At 42.6% G+C, this 24,375-nt stretch overlaps 5 protein-coding genes across 6 annotated transcripts; all 5 read right to left on the bottom strand.

Moving 5' to 3' along the window:
* Positions 1–89: 89 nt before the first annotated feature.
* Positions 90–11,288, bottom strand: LOC147166439 (uncharacterized). Of its 2 annotated transcripts, XM_086089225.1 has the most exons (3): positions 10,842–11,288; positions 5,037–5,183; positions 90–3,634 (listed from the first exon to the last, which is right to left on the bottom strand). In XM_086089225.1, the coding sequence occupies exons 1-3, from the start codon at positions 11,032–11,034 to the stop codon at positions 924–926; spliced, it is 3,051 nt and encodes a 1,016-aa protein (XP_085945351.1). In that variant the 5' UTR covers positions 11,035–11,288; the 3' UTR covers positions 90–923. The 2 variants fall into 2 exon arrangements, with proteins under 2 accessions (XP_085945351.1, XP_085945352.1); XM_086089226.1 differs by lacking the exon at positions 5,037–5,183.
* A 677-nt stretch (positions 11,289–11,965) lies between these two features.
* LOC147166438 (uncharacterized) lies at positions 11,966–13,963 on the bottom strand. Its single transcript, XM_086089243.1, has 2 exons — positions 13,710–13,963; positions 11,966–13,045 (listed from the first exon to the last, which is right to left on the bottom strand). Exons 1-2 carry the CDS (start codon positions 13,906–13,908, stop codon positions 12,033–12,035), a joined length of 1,212 nt encoding a protein of 403 aa, XP_085945369.1. The 5' UTR covers positions 13,909–13,963; the 3' UTR covers positions 11,966–12,032.
* Positions 13,964–15,173: 1,210 nt separating this feature from the next.
* On the bottom strand, positions 15,174–18,091 carry LOC147166437 (uncharacterized). The gene is made up of 2 exons (XM_086089244.1): positions 17,828–18,091; positions 15,174–17,318 (listed from the first exon to the last, which is right to left on the bottom strand). Exons 1-2 carry the CDS (start codon positions 18,018–18,020, stop codon positions 16,342–16,344), a joined length of 1,170 nt encoding a protein of 389 aa, XP_085945370.1. The 5' UTR covers positions 18,021–18,091; the 3' UTR covers positions 15,174–16,341.
* Positions 18,092–18,797: 706 nt separating this feature from the next.
* LOC147166436 (uncharacterized) lies at positions 18,798–21,982 on the bottom strand. The gene is made up of 2 exons (XM_086089239.1): positions 21,540–21,982; positions 18,798–20,908 (listed from the first exon to the last, which is right to left on the bottom strand). The coding sequence occupies exons 1-2, from the start codon at positions 21,730–21,732 to the stop codon at positions 19,521–19,523; spliced, it is 1,581 nt and encodes a 526-aa protein (XP_085945365.1). The 5' UTR covers positions 21,733–21,982; the 3' UTR covers positions 18,798–19,520.
* Positions 21,983–22,619: 637 nt separating this feature from the next.
* On the bottom strand, positions 22,620–24,231 carry LOC147166435 (uncharacterized). The gene is made up of 2 exons (XM_086089242.1): positions 23,996–24,231; positions 22,620–23,855 (listed from the first exon to the last, which is right to left on the bottom strand). Exons 1-2 carry the CDS (start codon positions 24,186–24,188, stop codon positions 22,771–22,773), a joined length of 1,278 nt encoding a protein of 425 aa, XP_085945368.1. The 5' UTR covers positions 24,189–24,231; the 3' UTR covers positions 22,620–22,770.
* Between the last annotated feature and the right edge of the window lie 144 nt (positions 24,232–24,375).

Here is a 24,375-nt window from a genome sequence, read left to right as displayed (position 1 = left end):
GTTTGGTCTCAAAGGCTGCTACCTAAAAATTGTTTGTTTAACCCAGTGTACAGAGACAATATTTTTTTTTCACCAAACCCAAAACATGGTACTTTAGAAAGTAAGACTTTATTGACGACAAAACGCATGCGTGAAGGATATAAAACAGTGGAATACAAGAAACATACTGCGTAGGACGGATGGGAATGAAATGTAAAAGCTAGATTCCATGCAACATCTTGAGATTTTTTTGTGCTAAATTTATGCCCCACAAATTGTGTAATTTGTAATTAAGCTAACCCTAACTCCTTTTTCAGGATTCACATTCGAAAGAGAGGCAGAGGTTCGAATTGCTTTTAGGTGTCAACTATCCAAATCAAAATAGATCCAGTCTTGGCCGTTGCCAGGGAGACGGACCAGCCAATCTAAACGAAATCTATTTTTTTATTTTTTACTGGTACAGATTTTGCTCTCCAATACGGAGTTGAAACTTAAAACCACGCGTTTTAAGTTCACATGCAACGTAAAAACAACTTGCGTATGGGGCGCAGCGAGGGCGGCTTATGTACGTACGGAGTCACAGAATTTGGTGTTTTGCGCCTTCTTAGGGTTGCAATTGCGCCTATTTGAAATGTCAAAGTGAGAGGCTAGGAACACGTAAGCACAAGTCACATATAGGCAGTGAAAAATGAATCTATAGCCAGTGACAGTGAAAGACATACACACTAATCACAACTAGTCAAGTTCAAAAAAAAAAAAAAAAAAAAAAAAAAAAAAAAAAAAAAAATCAAGGCTACTTCATAACCCCAAGTTAAAACAAGTGCATATTCTACATACATAAAAATAAAATGTCAATAAGAACATGTACAAAAAATATAATGTCTGACATACATTTTGTAATGGAACGCTTCCCAAAATCCCGTCGGGTCCTGTCTCGGAATTTTCTAGCACGCACCTTGTCCTTGGTGTTGGTTCTGAACATGCATCCTCATCGTCTCAGGAAAACTGAACTTTTCATCGCAAAACTGGCAAGCGAAAGGTTTCTCCAGACTGTGCACTTCCAAGTGTTGAGTCAAATGACTAATACGGCCAAATCCTTTTTGACAATGTCCACACTTCAAGTGTTTCACATGCCGTTTAGACTTCTTGGTCTTCAAACGAGCTGCAGCGTCGTTGCACGCTTGTGATCCTTCGCCGGCTTTTGATTTCTCCTCTCCGTGGACTCTCGCGTGTCGCATAAAGTTGCCCTTGTTGGAGTAGCTTCTATCACAAACCGAGCAAGCAAACGGTTTCACTGTCTCTTTCGATTCTTTGTTGCAGTGCGCTTCACCTTCAGAGGTTTTGGTCGTCGCCAGCGATACACTGCTGTTACCATCAGGGTCATCTCCGGACGAGTCCGTCATGTCCGAATAGGACAGTGGAGCGAAGAGACTCTCGGGTTCAGACGGCAGGTCGTGTTTTCCGTTCACTTCAACCGTCACGGGCTTACTCGAGCTGGCGGAGGTCGACTCTTCCTTGCCCGTGTGTATGCTCATGTGCGTTACGAGCGCGTCATTACTCGTGAAGATTTTCATACAAATGGCACATGTAAAAGATTTAACCGTGTAGAAGAGTTTCGTAACACCTACGGAATTCGGAGGTTTCTTCCCAACGTGCGTTCTCGTGTGTCCATCCAAGTCTTCCTGGTGGGCAAACATCTCACTGCATTCTGAGCACTTCAACTTGCTGTTAGTCTCCGAAGCGTGTTTGGCGTCGTCATCGGCATCAGATGAGTCTGACGTCACGCCGTCCTTGTCCAATTGTGAGGGAAGATTTTTAACTTCCGTCACCACCTGTTGGCTCGTGGAGGCCGCCGGTTTCTCTGGGGCGTGTATTCGCATGTGCGACGTGCACTCGCCGCTCGTGAAGCTTTTCTTAAAAACGGAGCAGACGAAAGCTTTCACGGCGCTGGATGGTTTAGTGGCCGGCGATGACTTGCCTTGTTGTGAGTGGAGATTTTCACCGTTTGTCACATCCACATTTGGACTTGAGCTAGTGGAGGCCGCCGGGTTCTCGAGAGCGTGTACAAGTCGCATGTGCGACGTGAGAAAGTCGCTGCTAGAGAAGCTTCTCTTACAAACTGAGCAGACGAAACTTGTAACAGCGCCGGATGGTTTAGTGGCTGCTGATGACTTGTCTGCTTGTGAAGGAAGATTTCTACCTTCTGCCACCACATTTTGACTCGTGGAGGTCACCGGTGTCTCCTTGCCGTGTACTCGTCGCACGTGCGACACGAGAAAGTTGTTACTCGTGAAGCTTTTCGTACAAACTGAGCAGTTGAGATATTTAACAGTGCTGGTTGATTTCGCGACTGGTGATGACTTGTCTGGTTGGGAGTGAAGACTTTTACCTTCCGTCACCACATTTTGATTTGTGGAGGTCCCCGCTTTCTCCTCGGTGTGTACTCGCATGTGCGACTTGAGAATGTCTCGACTCGTGAAGATTTTCTTACAAACTGAGCAATCGAACGTTTTCGCGGTGACGGATGGTTTCGTGGCTGGAGCCAACTTCCCCGGCTGTGAGTGAAGAGGTTTACCTTCCGTCACCACTTGTTGACTCGTGGAGGCCACCGGTTTCTCCTCGGCGTGTACTCGCATGTGCGACTTGAGAATGTCTCGACTCATGAAGATTTTCTTACAAACTGAGCAATCGAACGTTTTCACGGTGACGGATGGTTTCGTGGCTGGGGCCAACTTCCCTGGTTGGGAGTGAAGACTTTTACCTTCCGTCACCACTTGTTGACTGGTGGAGGCCACCGGTTTCTCCTCGGCGTGTACTCGCATGTGCGACTTGAGAATGTCTCGACTCGTGAAGATTTTCTTACAAACTGAGCAATCGAACGTTTTCACGGCGCCGGATGGTTTAGGGGCACCCGCGCTATTCAAAGCTTTCTTTCCAGCGTGTGTTGTCGCGTGTCTATCCAAATCTCCTTTGTGGACAAACATTTCATCACATTCCGAGCACTTCAACTTCTTATTTGTTTCCAAAGGTTCTTTGCCGTTACCGCCGTGATCAGAGTCGGAAGAATCGGCTGTCACGTCGTCCATATCAGAGACCGGAGCCAAGAGGTCTGGTTGCGAGTCAAGATCTTTACTGTGTTTACCAGCTTCTGTTGTCACCTGTTGACTCGAGCTGGCGGCGGCCGACTGCTTCTCCTGGGTGTGTGCTCTTATGTGAGATATGAGAATATCCCTACTCGGGAAGCTTTTCATGCAAACTGAACAGGTAAAAGATTTGACAGTATTTGACGGTTTCCCGACCACTGCGGAATCCAACGGTTTCTCTCCAGTGTGTGTCTTGGCGTGTCTATCCAAATCGTCCTTGTGGGCAAACAGATCACCACATTCAGAGCACTTCAGCTTCTGCTTCCTCTCCAAAGGTTCTTTGGCATTGTCACTGTCACAGTTTGAAGTCATGTAATCCGTGTCAGATATTGGCGCCAAGTAGCCTGCTGGAGACTGGAGATCTTCTCTGCATCCTCCACCAGCTTTTGTTTTCTTGCGTTGACTTGACCTGAGTCCCGTCCTCCCCTCGGCCTTCTTCTTTTTTGCCGGGGGCTCCTCCTGCTCCTCAGAGGAAACCTCGTCTTCTCTATCCTTCCTCGCATGCCGTGCACCTACATGACATGAATGAATGCAAAATGAATGAATGACGTTTCTGGCAAAAGGGTCCTGCCCCAACAAAAAAATCAAAATTAAGATATTGGTATATTCGAATTCTGCACTTAATTCAGTTTCAGCAATTGTAATGTTGAAATCCCTAGTTTTGAGAAAAAGGGGTTTAAAGTTTTGGTACGCTTTCAAATGTCCATAGCAACCAGTACCTTAGAAAAAAAGATATGAACCTGAAATTTTCTGGAACTGTTTGGCCATCGTCCAAGATTTGAACCCTTTAAAAGTTTTGGAAGTTTCACCTCTCAACAGATGAAAACAGCCTCAACTTTGAAGATCACATTCAGCTTGCAATTCATTTTCTGAGGCATCAGCCAAAGTTTGGTTATTTTATTGTTGCTCCTTTTGTTTTTTTCTTGTTGAAATGAGATCTGTTGGAAAACATCTACTCAACCGGTTGTAAAACACATTTGCTCCCCCCAAACAATGACTCAGGAATGTGTGAGCAGAGCAGCTCCCCCCCCCTCACATAATTTAAATTCTCACCCAGCTCTACTGAGTAAATTAAAGTAGTTGTGTCCATATTTAAACAGTTATAACTAAATCAAAACCGTTATAATTAAATTGAAACAGAAGATTCACTTCAGATAATACAGCAGTGGGAAATTTGATTTAATAATTTTGTGTGAATTAAAAGATTATTTGCAATTTGGTGTGGCCTGTGACAAGTAAGTTTATTGATAACATCATGGACGGATGTTATTTCTCAAATGCTTTTGGTGGCAAAATGAAAATGTGATGATGGTTCAACAGAGTTTAGGGTTCCCTCCTCCCCGTTTGCTGAAGCGGGTCACCGAGCAATTTTGAAAAACAATCCAACTGTGATTTTCTCCCCCGCTTATTTTTTCATACATTATTTATTAATTATTAATTATTTTTGAAAATACATTAAATAAATATTTTGGTATAGGTTAGGTTTATGAACTCCTCCACTTGGGAAAGGTTTATGCTCAAATAAAGGCAAGTGAAGCATGAATATCAAATATATTTTTTAAATATCTATTTAAACACTTTGACTTGTAGTCTTACAAGTTCACTACAACCTAAAAAAACAAAAAACAATTCTACTAAACAAGTGTCGTATAAACATAAGTCAGCAGAGGTTGGCGCGTCAGTAAATTTTGCCGGTCAGTCATTCGCCAACTTCCGGGCCACCCGTCCGTCGCCGCCAATTTGTCGTCACTCTGTCATGCTTATTTTAGCCGCGTTCTCGTCATCACTAAATTACAGTTCCTCACCACTATTTTAGGGCTGTCAACAAGTCCGTCTCTCTGTCATCGATATTTTGACCACGCGTCCATTATTGCTAAATTACAGTTCGTCACCACTATTTCAGGACCGACAAACCTTCTTCTTCGTAATCTTCATCGTCCTCCTCTTCTTCTTCGCCATCTTCATCGTCGTCATCTTCATCGTCGTCATCATCATCTTCTGCGTCATCATCATCTTTGTCTTTGTCTTGGCGACAGCCAATTGGCGTCGCTAACGTACTAACTATGTCATGCGGGCGGAGCACAGGAGAGACACAGCCAAATAAAATTAGAAGAAAAAAAAACACACAGCCAGCTTCCTTTAACGGCCGTGACGACCTAAAAAGGAGCAGCTTGGAGAATGGGAACCGAGATTTAGTTAGCAGCCAACACAAACACAGGTAGGGTTGACTCACGACATTCAAGCGTTATTTCTTCCTGTTCTACGCTTGAAGCACGGTGTATTCACACCCGAGAACAAAAACGCAAGATATGCGGTACGCGTTTGCTAGTCGTGAGCGAAACGGGAACCAGTCAGTGACGAACTGAGAAGGTCCGTCGTTAATGAGCCGGTGAGTGGAGACGAAAACCATTTCAGTCGGTTCTTAGTGCGTCAGTTTTTCAAAGTTCCCCATCATTCGTCAGCAAATTGGGCGTGTCCGTCAGTGACAAATGGGGTAGATGCCACGGACTTCTGACTTCCGGGTTTTACACATCAGCACCGTTTCCAGCCACTGCTGGCCGCGTTCCGACACTCGCATCCCCACCCCTGCGCCCCCCAACCGCGAGCTCCCCGCCCATCGGCGGGAGGGCGTCTCGGCTCTCTGAAATGCTTCAGACACAGACAGACACTACACACTCGCAGCCTCGCACCCGTCGACGGGAACGCGCAACCGAGGGGCACAAAGGCGGAAGCGCAAGTACTGGGACGCGGCCCACACGTCGTAAACCGGAAACGGAAACAAAGTTGATGCGTGAAAACCCGGAAGTTGGAAGTCCCGCCTCCTCCGTGGCATATAGTCAGTCCATTGACAGACTTTATGTGACCTGGCAGCATTTGACGGAAAGCCCACCTCTGCGAATCAATGTTTCAATTTGGAAAGCGATCTTGGTGTTATCAGAGGCATCAATGGCTCAAACAGTATTGATCCCACTCGCCACTCCAGCAGGTTTAATGGCCATCTCGTTACAGTCACAACACACTCGGTGCTATTTTTGGTGGACTTGTGTGTATTTTGTAAAGACTGTAATCAACTACTCTAATTTAAGTCAATAAATACACCGTTTTTCATATTAATTCATGGTTCCATTTGCCTTCACTGTAAGATTAACCTATAAGACCAAAACATTTATGCATAAAAATAATTTTGTTTATCATAATACAGATTCATTTATTGCTTGTGTTTAGAAAATACACTGGAAGAGAAGAGAAGCTTGAAAAAAATATTTTCGAACCGCACACCTTCTTCACAAGATTTATGTTGTCTCTTTGGAAATGGGGTGGATGATGTTAGGATGGAATAATTTCCTTTTGGAGGGAACTTAGTGGTGAGAGATATTCAAACATGGTGGCCGCATGCTGTCCCTTTCCAAGATCACTACAATCGACAACTACATACACCCTTATTTCTTATCGGCATCGCACACACATAGGCTTGTAACGATTTATGCTTTCCGTTTTAATGACGACATTAAGATGTGTGAAACGTAGTAAAATAAAGCGCATTAAATCACTACTGAGTTTTTTAAGGGGGTAATTTTTTAGCGCTGACATCATACAGACCTATCATATACGTAAGTGTCAATGTTCATCCCAATCACGTGTATGTAGATTGAATATAAAATGTAGGTCCAGTCACCACTAAATATATTACATCAGTTGCGCCGCACCTTACAGGAGGCTGCCATGTTTCGCTGCCATCTTTCTGAAATGGAAGAACTTCGCCAGAGTAGTGAAGTGAATTAATTTAATTATAACTGTTTGATTTATAATATTACTATTTAGAAGTGGACAAAATTGCTTTGATTTACTCAGTATAGTTTTGTGTGAGAATTTAAATGTGGTCAGGGGGGTTTGCAGAGCGAATGTGTTAATTAGATCCCTTTGTTTATACTAGGCGCCAGCAGGTCTGCTCTGAAGAACAACTCAACTCTTATCTGATCTCTGTAATAACATCATTGTGAAAGGGGGAGCAGTTCGTTTGTATTGATGTATCATGTGACTGTCTGAGAAGGAGAGGATTGGCCGAAGAAGACGGAGGAGGGGTTTGAAGAGTCACGGATGGATACTAGTGACTTGCTCGGGGGAGGAATAACACACATGGGGAGAACAATGGCGGAGTTCAGCCGATCTCATGTGTCCATAAGCTTATGTAAAAATAAATCCTGATTTCACCGATCTCATTGTCTGAGTTTGATAATCAACATTATGAACACGGGAAAACAAATAATTAATTTTCCAACAGTAGTAATTAGCGGTAGTCTTGCAAAGTGTGGCCTCTCTAAATTTTGGCGGTCTATTAGTTCACCAGTAGATGGCACTAAATTCTATACACTGTCCCTTTAATGCAGTGGCTCCTAACATGGGTTTGGTGAGTCAGTCTGAGTGGTTCGGCAGAGGTCATCCGACTCAAATGATTTGTGATGATACACCCACAAACTATGTCACCCCAAAAAAGAAAGTCATCGGACGAATATGTGTAATATGGATTGACATGTATAACGGATGTTGAATTATTAACATTGTTTTTCAGTTTCAATTTATATTTTAGCCGTTTTGGATTTAGTTATAGCTGTGTAGCTCAATGAATAGTATTGTCTATTGTATTCTTATCTGTCTGTCTTGCCTGGGAGTTTGTACCAGTCTCAGTCGGTCGAGTCCAAGGACAGGCTGATTTATTCTTGTTTAGGTCTAATCTGATTTGTATTCCTGGGAAAGAGGGAGCAGAACTTCTGCCTTTTTGTGAAGGGGAGGAGGCTTTTCGTATTCACCCACTTTTCAATAAATAATGATGTGCAGGAGAAGGAAGGACACACTTTTGAACAGAACACTGCTTGGGTGACTTCATTTGTGTGATCAGAAGCTTCTGTTATAATGATACCTTTGCAAAGGGACTTCTTCACCAGAATCTCACCATTCAGTTAATTGAACACGCAACACGGAACATATGGTTTCCAAAGGGTTCAATTTTGGGGCCTCTGCTGTTTTTCATTTTATCTGCTGCCCATGGGTTCCATCTTAAAAAAACAGCGGGGGTGGTTTTAAAGTGCTCTATATGTGATATTCTGCAAATAAAAGCTTTGAAGGAACTGTTCATCGTCTCCAGCCTGTATTCAGATAACCAACATTCTCACTACTGAAGTGTGTCTGCTGCCCAGATTTAGTCATAGCTGTTTTAATTTCCTAATTTCCTCAATAGAGCTTTGTTCTGCGGATATATCCTTGAATGATATCGCTATCTCTGCCAGGTGTAGTCATGACTGCATAACTTCCTCTATTCCTCAAAAGAGTTGTTTTGTTCTGTGTCTGAATAGTATCCTTGAATGTTATCGTGCAGTCTTATCTCATGCCCGGTTAACTCTGTTGAACTGTTTACTGGAAACTTTGTGGTACCGCCCTTCTGATAGTATAAGAATGTTGTAAGTCCTCTGTAACTTCGCACTTGTGATCTGCTACAGCCATTGTCTGTAACTCATTTGTGCCCGGAATATTCTGCAAATAAAAGCTTTGAAGGAACTGTTCATCGTCTTGTTGTGGAGGCAGATCTTTTCCTCCGCGTGTTCGTTTTCTTTCGGGTAGTGAGAATGTTGGTTATCCGAATACAGGCTGGAGAGCGATGAACAGTTACTTCGAAGCTTTTATTTCTACAGAATATTCCGGGCACAAGTGAGTTACAGACAATGGCTGCAGCCTCTCACAAGTGCGAAGATTACAGAGGACCTACAACATTCTTATACTATCTTGAAGGGCAGCACCACAAAGCCCCCAGCAAACAGCCCACCTGGAGTTCACCGGACATGAGATAAGACTTCAAAGACATCATTCAAACACATTGACTTCAAAGACATCATTCAAACACCTTGACTTCAAATACATCATTCAAACACATCATTCAAACACAGACAATGGCCCATTTGAGGAATAGAGGAGGTTTTTCAGTCATGACGGCACCTGGCAGAAATTGCGATAACACTCACAAAGATACATCCGCAGAACAAAGCTCTACTGAGGAAATAAGGAAATTAAAACAGTTATGACTAAATCTGGCAGAAGACCCTCTTCAGTCTTGTTAACATTTTACGGTTTCAATTTAAATTTTAACTGTTTTGATTTTAGTTATAGCTGTGTAGATTTTAGCTATAACTGTGTTAACTCAGTAAAGCTTGATGAGTGAAGATTCTTCCTTCCTCTTAACTGGGAAAAGGAATGTGTTAAAAGGTTTCCTGTGTTTAATCTGAGGATGTGTATGTTTAAGTGCTGTCAAGAGTTTCTGCTCAACAGGTCATCAGGTCTAAGGTCTAAAGGACAGATCTGGGGTTGAACTCAGAAATATGAGGCTGTCAAAGTCTTATCTGTTTTCTCCTGTCTCCCTTCCATTATTCACAGGACTGGGAGATTAAGGGAGGGGGGAGCTGTCTCCTGTAGGAGGCTTGTACTACTTTTTCAATATTGTATAAGAATGCTGTGAGTCCGCTGTAAAGACACACACTGAGGGAAATCACTGATTGAGTGAGCTTGGCTGTGTCTCAGAAATTTCTGATAATAAAACCTTCGAAGGAAAAACTGTTCACATGATCTCAACTCTGATTCTGAAAACAACTTTAGGGAGCACGCGGAAAACAAAGATCGTTTTCTAACAGTCTCCAGCCTGTATTCGGATAACCAACATTCTCACTACCCGAAATTAAACGAACACGCTGAGGAAAAAGCATCCTCCAACAACTTCAAACACCCTTTTTCACGTCCTCATTTTAACAAGTGATTCAAAAAGAATGCACCAAAATCATTACGGGATAATTAAAAAATGAAAAAGTCTAGCTTAGAACCGTGTTGTACGCACCTTTGAGGGGTTTTTTCCCCACAAGTTTTACAAGTAGTGTTAGAGTAGACAATATTAAGTATTGTACTCTTTGCGTGTTCAATTAACTGAATGGTAAGATCCTGGTGAAGAAGTAAATAATTATCAGAAGCTTCTGATGACAAAAGGCTGATGACACTGAAGCCGTGTTCTATCAGGTTGTCTGTCCCGTCCAACGTGGGGCATCAATACTTATTCAAAAGTGGGAGAATACGAAAAGTCTCCTCCCATCAGCCCACAGTACATTTGTTTGCAACTCAGTAAAAACAAGAGAATTCCTCTCTCCTCCCTTCTGCAAGTTCCCATAGCTATAAATCAGATTAGAGAAAAACAATCATACATCAGCCTGTCTCTTCCGAAAGAGACAGATACCAGACACATAAACTCCCTTATTTTCTCAGGAGTGTGAGACAGATACAATAGACAATCCCATTCATTGAGCCATACTGCTATAACTAAATCCAAAACGGCTAAAATATAAATTGAAACTGAAAAATAATGTTAATAACTCATCAGTAGTCAATGCGGCCACCACCGATAACGCAATGTGGGAGGAAATCTCATATCGTCTTGATGTTGTCCGTGCTGACGGTGGTTGCTACATTTGAGCACTTGTAAAAAAAATTTTTTATAAAAACTTGAAGGTACATACACAACACATGTGTCCAAGCTATAGATTTATATTGTTTTTTTGGAAATATCACGATACTTTTGAAAAAAAAAATAATCGCCCTGTATATTTTCACGAATAACGACAAATTAGCTCGCTCAATAAACCTTACAGTATGAAAATTAGAAAATAGAAAGAGTGACAAGCTAGGTACCTCTTCGCGGTTGAACACGATGCTTGATAACATCTTGTAGTTGCTCAAGAAGCCGTTGCTCGTTCGTCTCTTTGTTTCGACGGACTTCTTCCTCGTATTCCGCAATTGTCCTCTCGAACAGCTCGAATATCTCTTCGACAGCTACGGCTAGCTTCCGCTTCACCAATTCTCTTAGCTTTGTGACTTTACACATGTTTCGCGTAAAGTTATGTCTCTTCTTTGGCAACGGTGAAGGTAAGCTAGCTAGAAATACAGCAACGGTTGAGCACAGCCAAGAAGTCTGCCTGATCTTATTCTTCTTTTAGTTTCAATTATTGGCGGATTGCAAGCAACGCTCAGGTGCATACCGCCCCCTATTGTACAGTGTGCGTGTGTGTGTGGCAATAGCACTCACGTCTCCACCTCTACAAATCAGCTTAGTCGCCCCCCCAGAATTTTTTTTTTTAAATTGCTTCCTTCACACACTGATCTTATCCCCCTCTCCCACGGCCCCAAGTATACCAACCCCGTCCCACTGTCCACTAAATAAAACAAAACAAAACTCATGGTGTACTGCTTGCTCTTCCTCCTCGTCTTTTTCCTCTTTGAGTTTAACGGCGGTTTACAGACTTAATAGCTCACTACCTCCACCTATTGCTTTGCAATAATTGCACACAAAAAAATACTCGAAAAAAAAACACATCTCAAATGAATGAAATACGCTTCTGTAATTTTACAGTTAAAGTTGAGTTTGAAGCAATGAATAATCATGTTTTTTAATCGATATTTTAATATGAATTAAAACATTTCCATAATCGCCCAGCCCTTCTATGACGTCATCATATGGCGTGAGGTCAACACTCAGACTCAGGCGACGAGTGAACTCAATGGCAGTTTGATGAGACTTCTGAGACACTGTTCTAATATTGGATACCAAGGTGGAAAAGTTGGTGGCTCGTCTCGAAGAATTTATCACCAATTTGGCCATTGAGAGCTCAAGTGAAAGACTCAAGGATGACTGAAATTATTGACGGTCTGTTGCCAAACTAGCGATTATTGTAGCCGTTCTTTTTTATGTCTTTGGGAAGCGTTGAAGTAACATGAATGTCATAGCTCTGTACTTATGCAACAACAATAATTTTTATTCCATCATGAAAAGGTCCATACAAGTTAGAAAAGTGTGAACAAACCTAATCAAACTATCGGAGCTTGTCAGAAAGTCCCAATCCCTCCTGCATTGTCACTGGCTCCAGTACACTTGTGTCTCTTGACCTGCACCTTAAAATTAAATCTCTTCTTACACACGCCGCAATCGAACGGCGTCTCACCGGTGTGCGTTCTCATGTGCTTCAGCATTTCGAACCTGTCCCGGAAGCTTTTGCCGCAAACCGAACAGGAGAAGGGTTTCTCCCCCGTGTGTATTCTCATATGTCTTATCAAGCTACACTTCTGGCCAAATGTTTTCCCACATATAGGGCAATTCAGTTGATTGTTGTTGATGATGTATATCAAATCACCGTTAGAATCATTTTTAGCGGAGACACTGTGATCAGTTTTGGAAGAGTGCACCAGCCCGTGGTCCGAATCCTTTCCTCCATCGGCTTCTGAGGTGACGTTTTGCGTCAGGCGATCCTCCTCAGAGTGTTGTTGCACGTGTAACCGTAGCGACGATCTCCGAGAGAAGCCTTTAGCGCAAACCGAGCAGATGAACGGCTTCTCGCCCGTGTGCGTTCTCGTGTGTTTTATCATCTCAAACTTATCCCGGAATCGTTTGCCGCAGAACGGACAGGAAAAGGGCTTCTCGCCCGTGTGAATGGTGGTGTGTCTCTTCACGTGATGCTTCGTGTAGAATCTTTGGTCGCAGTAAGAACACGCGAATGGTTTCTCTCCGGTGTGCGTCCTCATGTGGATGACCAGATTGCCCTTCTGGCTGAACGTTTTGCCGCATTCGGAGCAGCTGAAGTGGACGCTTGACGTGTGTTGACTGGAGGAGCTGCTGCCTGCTGCCACTTGGTTGACCTCGTGAAGCTGTGACGACTGAGCTTCGGCATTTTCACTGCTCACTGTGAACGTGGCGATATCAGCCTCGCCATCCTGAGTGCTCCACACATCCTCTTCTTTAATGCAGGGGAGCTCTGCTGGCTCTTCCTGTTTCACCTTGGAGCTGCGTTCCTGATGCTCTGAGGGAACCTCGTTCGCGGTTTCCACCAACTCGTGCTGGACGTCTGGCGTGACATAAAGAAAGCAAACAGAAATGACGGACGTGAACAATAACAACAACAAAATCAGCTCAAATGCTTTTGTTCACATCTTCTACTTGATGAATAAATAAATGTGTGGGAATGTGAACTGTTCTCAACAAGAAACATTTTGAGGCTCCAGATATGCAATACATCGCATGTTCAAAGTCACACTATTTTGGTCTAATTAAATAAAAATATTTAAATTTTACTGCAGTGCCCACGTTCCAGTGTTAAACCACAGCGGCTCAGTTATGGTGGAAGATCGAATGTTTCCAGTGGTTCGAGTTCACACTTAAATACACTCACATTCTTCTTACTATGATGCTTTACACTTACTAATACTTTACAGTTTACATTACACTATACTTCCTATTTCTATTAGTCTACGTGAGAAGACGAGCAAGGGTGGTAATATTATTATTATTATTATTTGTAAAGCACTTTACATTTTAAATCAAATCTCAAAGTGCTATAATGGGTTAAAAAGCAGCATATAATAAAAACAAATTAAAAAATAATAAATAGAAAACAACTCCTCCCAAGCAATTTCAGCAAGATTCCTTACTGTGGAAATGTTAAGGTGGCTGAAAGTTATTCTTTTTTTTTTAAATAATAATAATAATCCATTTAAAAAAAAAGAACAAACCTTCCGCGCGTCGCCCCACTTGATGCAAAGTGGATGCAACGGCTCCCAGCAGCACACGTTGATGTTCATTCTCCTCTCTGGTTCGACAAAGTTCCACCTCGTACTCCGCTATGGTTCTCTCAAACAGTCCGAATATCTCCTCCGCGGCCAAGTTGAGTCGTTGCTTCACCAACGCTCTCAGGATTCTCATCTTGCACATATTTGCTGCACGTTTTTTTCACACGACCACACTACGTCTCTGCTAAACTTCAGCAAGTTCGATATAAAAGGGGGCGGTTTGTTCAGGATACTTCCTACTTGCGTCTACGATCCCGCCCCTTCACTCTGACGTCACCACGCTAGGTAGCAAAGTTAGGTTAGCTTTACTAGTCATTTGTTTTAATTTTAAATATATATATTTGTATTCACTAAAAAAATTACTTGTGTCCCTACTTGCACTTTGACTAATATCATATATTATGACTTCATCATAGAAAAATGACTATTCTCAAAATATTGTGCCTTTTACCTTGACAAAATCTATCTTTGTTCTTGTGAAGATAACAATTTTTAAAACAGGCAAGCCTTTAATTCGTATTGGCATTTAGGGGCATGCGCATGGTATTTATGTTTAATTGGCTTCCCTGGACCCCCTTTCAAAAACCTCCAACGTGAAAGTGTTCCGGCCTCCTCCGACTGACAGCAATAAATGCTTCCAACACAACCGGGTGGGAGAAGTGGGTGTACATGTGAAACTTCGCACCTTGGTGTCGTCATCAGCGACCCCCATATCGCCCCTTTGGCTGTTCCACTTCCACTGGATAGGAAGCGAGTCGGCTGCTCAACAAAGGAAGAAGGTTCCTGGCATATACTGTACTGCATTACTTTACCCAAGTAGATTTTTCACGCCTGCTTTTATGGAGGGTTGATTTTACGGATTACTTTTACTCCCTTCATTTGAAAGCAGATTACCTGTGCTTTCTACTCCTTACTGCAAAGTATTTACTTCTAATTAAGTTTCAGAGTACTTTTCATGTCTCCTGGTGTGGGTGGCGTCTCACACGGTCTTCACACAGGTCTTCTATAAATCTCTGGAATTGTGTGAAATCACATCCTGCTTCACGTGCTCCACCAAAAGCTTTACCAGGGATCTGCTGTGGCTACTTAAGTAGTTTAACGCCACCAGAGTGTGAACGTGTGAATGCATGAATAACGCATTCCACTGTAAAGCGTCTTTGAGTGTCCAAAAAGCGCGATATAAATCGAATGCATTATTATTAGTAGTAGTACTAAACAGCACCTGCGTGTAAGGGAATGACAAAAGGTCGAAACGGGTGTGAAGTTTCACGTTGCCCCCGATTGTGCCGAAAGCAATATCGCACTTGGCTGGTTTCTGTTAACACGGTGCGTAAATGGCATCCTTGTTTTACGTTTGTTAATGTTACAGCTCGGATTGAAAGCAAACACAGGACTTTAGCCAGAACATTTATCACACAGATCTCTTTAATTCTCAACGATACAGTAAAGCACACAAAAAAAAAGGTAAAAGGTAAAATACATTTTTCAGTGCACACACGATGAACACTGTGTTAAATTTGTGGGAGTATTTTGCAACATAGAAAACATCAATTCTAAAAGGAAAGTGGAGAATTTCTGACAAATGTAATTGGGTGAGCTCCTTTATGTTGAGCACAGCACACATCACATTACTGCTACGTCAGATGAGTATGTGGTCATTTATTATGCATAGTGAGGTGTGTCTTCTGCCCAGATTTAGTCATGACTGTATAACTTCCTCATTTCCTCAGTTGAGCTCTGTTCTGTGGCCGAATGTGTCCTTAAGTGTTATCGCGTATCTCTGCACGTCCGGCTTATCAGTTAACTTTGATGAACTGTTTACTGGAAACGTTGCGGTACCGCCCTTCAAGATAGTATAAGAATGTTGTAAGTCCTCTGTAAACTTCGCACTTGTGAGCTGCTACAGCCATTGTCTGTAACTCATTTGTGCCCGGAATATTCTGCAGAAATAAAAGCTTTGAAGGAACTGTTCATCGTCTCCAGCCTGTATTCAGATAACCAACATTCTCACTACCCGAAATTAAACAAACGAAGAAAAAGCATCCTCCAACAATAGGGATGTGCTATACCTGTTTTTCTAACTAATTTTTGTATGAATATGTATTCACTCTTGGAGTACTCACCAATACCCCTAGTACTTCTGGTAATATAAAATTATGCTTAACATAATGACAAAAAATTGCGAACAAAAGACCTCTTTCTTACTGACAGATGATGATTCGCCAATTACTTCTTTTTTTTTGCCTTAAGTATCAGTGGATGGTATTGACAGCCTCCATGAGTACCTGATACCTTAAAATAAGGCCGGTATAGACCTGATATAGATACCTTGTGTCGGTAGGTACTCGCCAATCTCTAATAATTTTGAATGAACAATCACAGACTTCATTACATAACACTTGTTGGCAGCAAATATATTATCGTTAGTCACTTTGGATTCTGCTAATTTTGCTGACGTGACATCTTGTCATCCATATGCATAAGTAGAGCAAAGTTTCTTTTGTTGCGAGTGGAGATCTTCGCATTGTTCTCCATCAGCTTCTATTGTCTCGCGTTGACTGGAGCTACTGCAGCGCTAAGCTTTCTCCTCGGCGTGAGTTCTCATGTGTATTCTGAGATACGACCTGCGAGAGAAACATTTGGCGCACGTGGAGCAGTTGAAAGGTTTCTCACCGGTGTGCATCCTCGTGTGATTCCTCATGTCGTACTTCTCTCGGAATCTTTTCCCGCAAAACGAACAGGAAAACGGTTTCTCCCCGGTGTGAATGGCCGTGTGTCTCTTCACGTGAAGCTTCGTGTGGAATCTTCTGTCGCAGTATGAACATGCGAAAGGTTTCTCCCCGGTGTGCGTTCTCATGTGCGTGATCAGGTTGCACTTCTGGCCGAACGTTTTGCCGCATTCCGAGCAGCTGAGCGGAACGCTCGTCGCGTCCCAAGTCGAGCTGCTGCTCGTATCGTAATGGACCGGCATGTGTCTTTTCAAGTTGGCCTTCAAGGCGAAGCCTTTGGCGCAAACGGTACAGATGAAAGGCTTTTCTCCGCTGTGCGTTGTCATGTGTCGGTTCAAAGCTCCTTTGTGTAAAAACCTTTTCCCACATTCGGAACACTCGAAGTTCTTGTTGTCAGTGTGATGCGTCCTATCACCATCAGATTTCTTTTTAGTTTTCAGAGTTTCTTCGGTGCGGTCGCTATGATCAATGTCAGATGACTGTGACATCATATTGTCCAAATCGGACAGTGGAGCTAATTCATTTGTTTGTGAGTTTAGGCCTCCATAGTGTTCTTCTGTTGTGACGTGTTGATCTAACGTCTCCTCATTTTGACCGTGATGAAGTTGTGAGGACTGACCTTCATCGTCTTCGCTCTTAAAATGGACACCAGTCAAAGTGAACGTGGGGACATCATTCTCCTCCAGCGCTTGAAGCTGCTCCCCATGCTGACTGCTCCACATGTCCTCCTCCTTTTTAATGTGGGGCGGCTCCGCTGGCTCCTCCTGCTGCTTCGAGGGAACAGCTTCTACTTCTTGATGCTCCACTGGCACCACCTGCCTCTCTGCATGACAAGAAGAACATGATTGACAAATGTGACATTTGTAAATAAGTACTTTTTTTTAAAGTAAAAAATAAGATGGAGGAAAAGGGAGGTAGAAAGGAAGGAAGAATAGAAGGATGAAGGCTGTATCCACAACAAGGACATTAGGGATGGAGGAAGGCATCAAAAGAATGGATTTTTTTGAGTAACTAAACATTAATGTAATAGCAATAATTAATGAATATATATAAATGTAATACAATTATTTTTTAAAAGTATATCTACTTTTCGTCTACAAAAAAATACCTACGCTTTAAAACAATTTTAACGCATCGAGAATCACATGCAACTGTGGCGAACCAATCAGATTTGGGACTGTCATTCAAAAATTGTACGGAAAGTCCACTTCGACAAACTACATTGTTAAAAAAAAAAAAAAAAAAAAAAGCTTCAGTAATATTAATAAGGCGTGAGCGTTAACATTATTCACTTGTTAACTTATTATTTTAAACCTACACACGTGCGCTAACCTGCTTGGAGTGAGACAACGTGAGGCGTGTAAACGATGTTTAGTAGTTGGCGTTGCCGTTCGTTCTCCTCCTTTGCACGACGAAGGTCCTCCTCGTAGTCCGCTATCGTTTTCTCAAATAATTTAAATATCTCCTCGACGGCCACATTTAGTCGTTGTGTCACCAACGTTTTCAGAATTTGAACTTTACACATTTTTCAGGCTTCACTTGAGCAACGTGCGGCCAAGTTTAGCTTCGAAGGTCCTCATTACCAGTGCGCATGCGTTGAGCGGTCGCCATATTTGAGAAGTATCTACGGTATCCTTTTGGGGACAAAACACAGTTATTAAAGTACTGATTTTATTGACGTGACTGTCACACACATTATACGTATTCTTACTCTTAATAGTTACTTAATTGTGCTATACAGTCACTTGCAGATGATGTAAAACAATCATAAGTCAAAGTATGGGAAAATGTCAAACGTTATTTCTAATTTTGGTTTTTCTTGGATTTACTGTAGACTGTTGTGATTCTTTATTTCATATACTCTGTGAAAAGTGGTACAAAACATACTTACTAACTTATGTTAACACCTTTCACAAAAAGTGACACACAGATTAAAGTATTACATACACACACACTGTTTCACATTTGTATTTTTAATTTAAAACCATAACATGAGAAATTATGATATTCATTAAGTACAATCACGGTTGAAGAAATCGTAGGGATGCACCGATAGGCGACCAATACCAGTATCGGTACCGATACTGTATATCAATCCAGTATTTGTAAACATGCAGCTACTACATACCGATACCACTTCATCAACCCGACATATGCCGATGCTTATGGATAGGAGGAGCTTGTTGAAGATAGACACAGGTAGCAACAGTTTAAGCCAACTGCAAATTCTACTCTCCTTAGGCAGATAACTTGGAGTATTCTCAAGAAGGAGTTTTATTATAGTCCCCCCCCCCCCCCCCCCCAACACACATTTTATTTTGTAGTGGCCACTGGTCACTCAGAGGTTACATAGCATCCATTTTCCTACTTGTTGCAATTCGCAATTCAATTCACAATATTGAGATAATATACCGACCATACTACTCTGAATGGTCGATGCAAAGTTTGAGTTTGCTCTTTCCAAGGCTCTCATAACCCCATACAGGGATGCTAGCGTAAAACACACACTGATAAAAAAAAAACTAAAAAATCAGTGAAAAATATATGGAAACTGTCAGTAAACGTGGCAAAGTAAGATGGCTACCCTTTGGCTCGAGCCGCAGGGTCCTAATGACAGTCAAGTCATATGTAAGTCCATAGTTTATACCCACCAGACTTCACGGTCTTTTTTGTCTTATGTACTCTTTAGTTCCCCCTAGTGGTCCGATTGAGACCATGTGGCCAGATTGTTAGCTAAACATGCTGTCGGATGTTAAAAATATCAGTAATGACAAGTTGCTATTCTAAAAAGTGCTATGAGAATAACTTATGCCATGTTTTTTTTTTAAATATATATACAAAATTTGCTTTAAAAAAAAACAACAAGAAACTTTTCATCATGATTGCCAGTATCGATATGCAAGTAATTGGACAAAAACAAGTGGTATGGGTGCATTCCCAAGGAATTGTATATAATTATGAACATCATAACTGCTTTGAATCTGCAAGGAAACTTTCTTCATGTGAGCGTTGTACATCATCCCAGCTAATCGTCGGTCAACAAAATTGATTGTGACGTCGCCTCCGATGCGTCTGAACTCACGCACTTGTGTCTGGTCACCTGGTACTTATACGTGAACCTCTTGTCGCACGCGTCGCAACCGAACGGCTTCTCCCCTGTGTGTGTCCTCATGTGTATCATCACATACTTTTTACTGGAGAATCTCTTATGGCAAACCGAGCAGGTGAAATGTCCGCCCGTGTGCATTCTCATGTGTAACACCAGATCGGCCTTCCGAGAGAAACACTTGCGACAAACCGAGCACATGAAGGGTTTCTCGCCCGTGTGCGTTCTCATGTGCAGTATCATTTCGCACTTATCTCGAAATCTTTTCGCGCACACGGCGCAGGGGAAGGGTGTCTCCCCCGTGTGGATCATCAAGTGTCTTTTCATGTGTTCCTTAGAAGTGAAGCTTTTCGCGCAAGTTGAGCAAGGGAAAGGTTTCTCTCCGGTGTGCGTAGCCATGTGTCGGTTCAAACTTCCCATGCGGCCGAACATTTTGCCGCATTCGGAACACATGTACTTTTTGGAGTTCTTGTCAGTTTCGTCGCCGTCGTCACCGACACCGTGCTCGCTCCCGGAAGAGTTTGACATGGCGTCGTCCAGGTCTGATAGTGGAGCTAGGTTGTCTGAAAGTGAGTGAGGAGCTTGGAAGTGCTTTTTGTCAGCTTCTGTTGTTGCGGATGGACTGGAGGAAATCGGCAACTCAGGCGCGTGCGTTCTCATGTGCGTCATCATTTTGGACCTGTCTCGGAATCTTTTAGGGCAAAATAAACAGGAAAACGGTTTCTCCCCGGTGTGTATTCGCATGTGACGGTCCCTGTGATGCTTTAGAGAGAAGATTTTAGAGCAAAACGAGCAAGCGAAAGGTTTCTCTCCGGTGTGCGTCCTCATGTGTCGGTTCAAAGTTCCCTTCCGGCTGAATGTCTTGCCGCATTCGGAGCAGTTGAAGAATCGGTTGTTGGCGCGATGCGCGGTGTCGCCTTTGCCGCCAATAGAGCGCTTCGGACGTTCTTTGGCGTCGTCGCTGCGATCCGTCTCGGATGACGTGACGTCGTGATCGTCCATATCGGACAGTGGAGCGTGTGCTTGTTTTCTTCTGCCGGAGTATCTGTTCCCTTCACTTTGACTGTGGTGAAGCTGGGAGGAGTGAGCTCCGTTTTCATTGTCTTCATGTTTCATAGGACGACCAGCCAGCGGTAAACTGCTGACATCTGCCTCCTTTGGGCTTGGAAGCTGCTCGCCATCCTGATTGCTCCACACGTCCTCCTCTTCTTCTTTAATGTGGGGGTGCTCTGCTGGCTCCTCCTGCTCCACAAGGGAGCTCCACCCCAGCTGTGGCTCAGGGGGAACCTCTTCCGGATGTTGTGTGTCTACAGAATAGAAAGATTGTGAGTATCAAGCCGATATTAGGTAGCAGTATCGAGATTTGAGACGATAACGACACAAAGCAAAAACAAAACAAAACGGAAAAAAATAAAAAATAAAAAAAGCAACTTCTCTTAACTTGAATTATTTTTTTTTAAATGTGGGCATTTGTAATCTGTTTATTCTGGATGAGCATTTAATTGTTCTGTGTCTATATGCCGCTGGCATAGATACAAGCGAACCTTTGGCCGTAAAAGGACAAAAGGCATGAAGTAGTCCCATTATAAAACCTGTGTTTAATAGAATGAGATTTTCACTCGATCAGTCACATTGACTTGGTCCGTCAACAACGTGTACTGTTGACAAGTTAAAGAGGATGTAAAATAAGAATGATTTTTGTATTTATTTGTTACTATTCGCTTTACGTCATTTTAATGTCAGTAATGACTAGTTTGGAGAAGTGAGAGTAGATTACATGTTTGTTAAATTAATGCAACATACAATTAGAGCGTAAGTACTCGACTTCGGCTCGCTCTGCTGGCCGCCCACGCAAACAATGAGAAATCGCTGCCAGTGTATTAAATGATCAAATAGAAATATAACGAGAGCCCGAAAAAAGACAAGAATTAAACAAACCTGATTTGTCTAGCCCAGATTGAGGCGTGAAAACAGCGTCCAATAGTTCGCGTTGCCGCTCGTTCTCCTCTTTCGAGCGACAAAGTTCCTCCTCGTACTCCGCGATCGTCTTTTCAAAAAGGTCGAATATCTTTTCCGCAGCCTCGTTTAGTCGCTGCTTCACCAACTCTCGTAACATTTCCACTTTACACATTTTTGTTTTCTACAGGGACGCTAGCTCTCAGCATAGCGACGTGTTGCTACTTTCCGGTTATTTTTTCTTCGGTGGTGGAGGTAGCAAGCTAATGGTTACTGTGCTACAATGCTGCCATCGTCTGGTGGCACATAAAAGCATCTCAAAGGGTCTCCTCCGTTTTTAAGGTGGTGACGTAACTTTACGAAAGCGTCAGTTCTAAGTTACCCACCTGGTATCATAACTGCCTCACCTAGCTGATGTTAACCAAACCGAGTCGAAATCAGTCTCCCGGTTAAAGATGGCGGCTACGTCGGCATGTCCTCACCATCTAAGGTTTCTCTGCGCCAATGTAGTTCAGCACTGCCACCTGGCGGCAGCGGCACGGACTTTCTTGGCTCTAACGTACAATTTAATTCGCTTTTCTGACTGATCACAGAAATACTGAGATTAATTAAATATATCAGTCCATCTTCTTGTGTCGCTGTTACAACACAAGTTTCTAAAAACACTCTTACACACACTTGGATTTATTTGATCCACAACACAGTGATTAAAAAGAAATATCACTGTATTGTGGATGCAATATATTGTTTTTATTTTTATTTTATTACTTCTGAATAGTTCAATTGATTGCATTATTGTTGTAATCTACTGCAAGTCAAAATGTTTACCAACAACTCTAATTGAAGTACATAAATTGTCTTTTATTAATTCATGGTTCATTTGCCTTTACTTTAGAGTAAACCTAACCTAAGAGATGAAAACTTAATAATTATATTTTAATACAGATTCATGTATTGCTTGTGTTAAATAATTACATGGGAAAAGGATGTTGAAAAAAATATTGCAAATTAAATTGCAATATTGAGGACAAAAAAAATCCAGATTAGATTATTTTCCCGAAATCATTCAGCCCTACTTGTAAGTAGTCAAGATATGACTTAATTGACATGCAACTGTACGTGACGTCCTGCATTGTTATTCTTGCTATTTTTGTCCCCAGTACACACATGGTTGTTGACCTGGGTCCTAAATGTGAATGTTTTATCACAAGTGTCACAGCTCCTCCGTGTGCGTCCTCATGTGTATCATAACATATGCTTTACTGGAGAAGTTTTTAGCGCATACTGCGCAAGTAAAAGGTTTCCCCGCTGTGTGTCTTTTCATGTGCCTCATCAAATATTTCCTGGCCGAGAAACTTTTGCCGCAGATGGAACAGTCGAATGGCTTCTCGCCCGTGTGCGTCGCCATGTGCGTTATCATTTCCGGCTTCCTCGTGAAGTTTCTGTCGCAAACTTCGCAGCTGAAAGGTTTTTCCCCAGTGTGTGTCCTGGTGTGTATCTTCAAATGCGCTTTTGCCGAGAAACCTTTTGCGCAAATCGCGCAGGTGAAAGGTTTCTCTCTGGAGTGCGTCCTCGTGTGTGCCATCATGTATTTCTTCACAGAGAATGTTTTGTCGCACACGGCGCACTTGAAAGGTTTCTCTCCCGTGTGCGATAACACGTGAGTGGTCATTTCCGACTTCCTCGAGAAGCTCAGAGTGCAAACAGTGCAGCTGAAAGGTTTTTCCCCTGTGTGGATCCTCATGTGTCTTTTCAAAGTGAATTTTTGGACAAACGTTTTGCCGCATTCGGAGCAGATAAACGGACTGACATCACCGGGAGAGCTCTTATCCGTCTTTTTGGTGTCATCGCCAAGATCAGTGTCAGAAGAGTGTGACGTTGTGTTGTCCAAAGCTGCAGCAGAGTTGTGTGGTTGTGATCCTCCACAGTGTCGACTTGAGCTGCTGCTTGTGTTCTCCTCTCTGTGATGAAGCAGTGAGGATGGAGCGTCGTCATCTTCACTCTTCACAGGGACCTCAGTCAATGTGATGTCAGCCCCCCCATCCGGTCTGAGCCGCACACCTTCCTCTTCTTCTTTAACATGCACATTGGAGCCCCTTTCTTGCTGCGCATCCGGTCTGAGCCGCACATCTTCCTCTTCTTCTTTAACATGCACATTGGAGCCCCTTTCTTGCTGCGCATCCGGTCTGAGCCGCACATCTTCCTCTTCTTCTTTAACATGCACATTGGAGCCCCTTTCTTGCTGCGCATGGTCAAAAGGAACCTCGTCTTGACTCTCCACCAACACCTGCTGGATGTCTACAGGCACAGACATAAGCACAAATAGTGTATAAGAATCTTAACAATAAGTGTTGGGTCTAATTTGTCAAAGCAATCATTGTTCAATGATGAAGAAACAGCTAATATGAGCAACCGGTTGCTTTCGATAGTAAACAAACCTGCTCCATGAAGTCCAACCCGAGACTTGTTAACAGCGTCCAGTAGTTCGCGTTGTCGCTCGTTCTCCTCTTTGCTTCGACACAGTTCCTCCTCGTACTCCGCTATCGTCCTTTCAAATAGTTCAAATATCTCTTCGACGGCCACGTTTAGTCGCTGCTTCACCAACGTTCTCAACATTCGGACTTTACACATTTTTAACGTCGGAGTAACCCAGCACCCTTGTTTTTTCTGTGAGTGGTAGTCATGTGTCGCACAAATATGACGTCACACACGGTACCGAGTCCAAGTTCCTATAATAGCCTTATCCCTATCGTCAAATATCATAGATTTGTGTTTAAAAAACAAGACTATGTTTTGGATTTTAGTTACTGAAGTATTT

Source organism: Leptonotus elevatus, chromosome 11 (assembly GCF_054856555.1).
Source record: "Leptonotus elevatus isolate MCC_2025b chromosome 11, RoL_Lele_1.0, whole genome shotgun sequence".
In the NCBI taxonomy this organism is placed as follows: Eukaryota; Metazoa; Chordata; class Actinopteri; order Syngnathiformes; family Syngnathidae; genus Leptonotus; species Leptonotus elevatus.
This window is presented reverse-complemented; position numbering and strand designations above follow the sequence as displayed.

Excerpts from the sequence above, each read along its gene's own strand:
- LOC147166435 (XM_086089242.1), bottom strand. The coding sequence starts at position 24,188 with ATGTGTAAAGTCCGAATGTTGAGAACGTTGGTGAAGCAGCGACTAAAC. Across the intron at positions 23,856-23,995 it reads GGTTGGACTTCATGGAGCAG|ACATCCAGCAGGTGTTGGTG; the intron begins GTTTGTTTACTA and ends CTGTGCCTGTAG.
- LOC147166439 (XM_086089225.1), bottom strand. The coding sequence starts at position 11,034 with ATGTGTAAAGTCACAAAGCTAAGAGAATTGGTGAAGCGGAAGCTAGCC. Across the intron at positions 5,184-10,841 it reads TCGTGTTCAACCGCGAAGAG|TTAGTACGTTAGCGACGCCA; the intron begins GTACCTAGCTTG and ends CGCATGACATAG. Across the intron at positions 3,635-5,036 it reads TGAAGATTACGAAGAAGAAG|GTGCACGGCATGCGAGGAAG; the intron begins GTTTGTCGGTCC and ends CATGTCATGTAG.
- LOC147166436 (XM_086089239.1), bottom strand. The coding sequence starts at position 21,732 with ATGTGTAAAGTGGAAATGTTACGAGAGTTGGTGAAGCAGCGACTAAAC. Across the intron at positions 20,909-21,539 it reads ATCTGGGCTAGACAAATCAG|ACACACAACATCCGGAAGAG; the intron begins GTTTGTTTAATT and ends TCTATTCTGTAG.
- LOC147166438 (XM_086089243.1), bottom strand. The coding sequence starts at position 13,908 with ATGTGCAAGATGAGAATCCTGAGAGCGTTGGTGAAGCAACGACTCAAC. Across the intron at positions 13,046-13,709 it reads AGTGGGGCGACGCGCGGAAG|ACGTCCAGCACGAGTTGGTG; the intron begins GTTTGTTCTTTT and ends ATGTCACGCCAG.
- LOC147166437 (XM_086089244.1), bottom strand. The coding sequence starts at position 18,020 with ATGTGTAAAGTTCAAATTCTGAAAACGTTGGTGACACAACGACTAAAT. Across the intron at positions 17,319-17,827 it reads CGTTGTCTCACTCCAAGCAG|AGAGGCAGGTGGTGCCAGTG; the intron begins GTTAGCGCACGT and ends CTTGTCATGCAG.